This window comes from Vollenhovia emeryi, unplaced genomic scaffold (assembly GCF_000949405.1).
Source record: "Vollenhovia emeryi isolate VEMERY1.0 unplaced genomic scaffold, V.emery_V1.0 DF943729.1, whole genome shotgun sequence".
Lineage (NCBI taxonomy): Eukaryota > Metazoa > Arthropoda > Insecta > Hymenoptera > Formicidae > Vollenhovia > Vollenhovia emeryi.
This window is the reverse complement of record NW_011962637.1, coordinates 1-2,878: the sequence shown is the minus strand read 5'-3', so window position 1 is coordinate 2,878 and position 2,878 is coordinate 1. Positions and strand designations below refer to the sequence as shown.

Below are 2,878 nucleotides of genomic sequence, written 5' to 3'. Positions count from 1 at the left end.
GACAGGCTTACTGTTAATGCCCGACGGAGTGAAGGCGGTTGATGGAGCTTGAAGAGGATGGCGTCTCTCGATAATTAACTGAAGGGTTCTTGCCGAATTCTAGCAAGCAACGTCTTCCAGGGTATTCGTCAGCAGGGTTCTGGTCCGCCACTGCTACGTGGGATGCTCGTCACTAAGACTTCAAGGGGGCTCGAGAGATGTTGATGGTTCTAAGTCCTCGGCTAAGTATTTGCTGCTGATGTCCTCTTGTAATACGTCTGATCGCTCTGAATGTTACCGCTCAACTCTGCGGTTAATACGTCTGCTCTCTATAGATGTTACCGCTCAACTCTGGTCTTCCTCTTCGTGGGCTTGGTCTGGTGGTTGGTGGAGGTGGTTGAGAATGGAGGGGCATGCAGGCCATGTGCACAGAAGATGATGCGTATTGCAGTCCAGATACCTAAGGCTATCTTGAAGATCCGGAAGTTGATGTCTACGGTCACCTTATATTTTCCTTTATGATATTCTATATACCGCCTGATTAGATACTACGGGTCCGCTAGCCTTGAGCACTCAATAAGACTTCCTCAGGGTGCATATGCACTCAAGGTAATACACTGAGGTAGGTGGAAATCCTGCTAAATGCTCAAGTTCGAATGCCGATTTTGGCGGATTCAGCATTAGTACCGGGTGAACTTTTAATATAAAATTAGCGGTTTCTTAATTTTTATTTATCTCGAGAACTATAAGGCGTAGAGCCTTCGAGTCTTTTTTATACCCTTAATTACATCGAATTCTATACCATATAAACAATTTATTGTAACTTTGCAACGGTTAAACTTTTTGGAATTCTTTCTGCGCAGCAATTGTTATTTAAATACGTTGCAAATTATCGTTATTTTTAATTTTTAAATTTTAAACATTTATTTTCTATTTTGAAAACCAAAAGAGATGGATGAAAAATCTTTATGCTATATTTGTTAGTCAAGTTAATTGAAAAATTGTAGGTGTTTAGATTTTGTTTAGGTCTTATAGTTTTCGAGACATTACATATTTTCCCCTATTTATAATTGTTTGCGATTCGTAATTTCAGATTTTCAGAATTATAATGGTTTGCGAGAATTACCCTTAATTGTTAGTCTTAGGTTCGGACTAGATTTATTACGTGCAAATGAGTTATCGCGTGTGCAAGGGCGACCACGACGGCAGGATAACAGCGCTTGCCGAGTGGCCGTTGGTGACTCCGCGCACAAAGAGCTGTACGTTTAACCGAAACGTGAGCTGATCAGTCTGTGTGAGCTTGAAGAGCCGTTGCCGAGCGTACAATAATACCGAAACTGACTCTGGCGAACCGCGAGGCCGTCGAGCACGAGGTGGCAGCGCACTTGGTGCACTTGCCTTGAGGATGTATCAGAACGTCTTCACTAGCCACTACAAATTTGTGATTATCACTCGCGGTACGCTTACAGTCACACCGAGCCGTCGCTACGAGAATCTACCACCTTAGATCGCTAGCTACGCACTAACTAACTGAATGTCCTTTTCCGGAAGCAGCGCCACGCGTGGGCCTGCTGGTTTAAACTTCATGACCCGGGAGGTGCTGCCACCCCCCGGGTCGTCTCACGTCACGCGCGTATCCGCGCGCACGTCGAGCGGGCGTAGTGCGGCGGCAACCACGAAACATATTTCGCGAACATTCCGCCCGCCATCAGCGAGTGTTGCTGATGCTAGGCCCCTGAGCGAATTCGCAGCGGGGCGAGCTTGACGATGGGCCGGGTGAGCGTTGTGGTCGCCGTTTTGATAGTGACGATCCTGGTGAGTCCATCCTTTCCTGGATGCAGCTCCAATACTCTTGCCAGGGGCCATTTCGATGGAGGCATTCTCTCATCCGTGAGCAGCACCAATGACCCGACCGTAATGTCGTTGGTAGGATGGTGCCATTTGGAGATCGCCTGTTGTCGCTGCAGGTAGTGAGACGACCATTGCGACCAGAACTGCTGGACCCTCTGTTGGATGAGCTGCCAGCGAGATAATCTAGAACTCGAAATGTCAATGAGTGAAGGTTCTGGTATGGCATTGAGCGCTGAGCCCACAAGAAAATGTCCAGGGGTGAGTGCCGATAAATCGTCAGGGTCGTCACTCAAAGGCTCGAGTGGCCTTGAATTGAGTACTGCCTCAATTTGGGTGAGCAGGGTAGAGAACTCTTCAAAGGTGAGCGGAGTTTCGCCAATTGTGCGTCGTAAGTGAAACTTGATCGATTTCACTACGGCCTCCCATTTTCCTCCCATATGGGGAGATGATGGCGAGTTAAATCTCCAAGATGTTCCCTTGGTCGAGAGTGTTGCCGTGAGATCTTTAAATTCTTTGGAGCTGTCCTTGAAGAGCTTCTTGAGAGCCGTGTCGGCGCCGACGAAATTTGTCCCGCAATCTGAGTACAATACCTCTGCGGGCCCTCTTCGTGATGAGAATCTCCGGTAGGTTGCCAGAAATCCATCGGTGGAGTAGTCACTGACCACCTCCAGGTGGACAGCCGAGGTCGTCATGCATACGAACACGCACATCCAACCTTTGTGAACCTTTGCTCCTCTGCCCTTCCAGGTTTTGAGCTGGATCGGTCCTGCGTAATCCACCCCCGTGTGCGCAAAAGGTCTCGCTGGGGTGACTCGTGCCATGGGGAGTTGACTCATGAGTTGTTGAGCTCGCACGCCTCGTTGACGAGCGCACACGACACACCGTAAGATGTGTGATTTGACTGGAGCTCTTCCTCCGAGTATCCAGTACGTCTGGCGGATCCTTGCCAGAGTAAGCTGAGTGCCTCCATGTAGAGTCGTCTTGTGAGCGTGGTCGATGATAAGCGCCGATAATTGAGAATGGCGGGGTAGAATAGCAGGATGTCGTT

At 48.6% G+C, this 2,878-nt stretch overlaps 1 protein-coding gene across 1 annotated transcript; it reads right to left on the bottom strand.

Annotated features, from left to right (window-relative positions):
• Positions 1–1,706: 1,706 nt before the first annotated feature.
• LOC105565039 lies at positions 1,707–2,651 on the bottom strand. The gene has a single exon (XM_012017872.1). The coding sequence runs from the start codon at positions 2,649–2,651 to the stop codon at positions 1,707–1,709; it is 945 nt and encodes a 314-aa protein (XP_011873262.1).
• Positions 2,652–2,878: the final 227 nt, after the last annotated feature.

Bases quoted from the DNA above. Each gene is read 5' to 3' on its own strand.
- LOC105565039 (XM_012017872.1), bottom strand. From the start codon at position 2,651: ATGGCACGAGTCACCCCAGCGAGACCTTTTGCGCACACGGGGGTGGAT.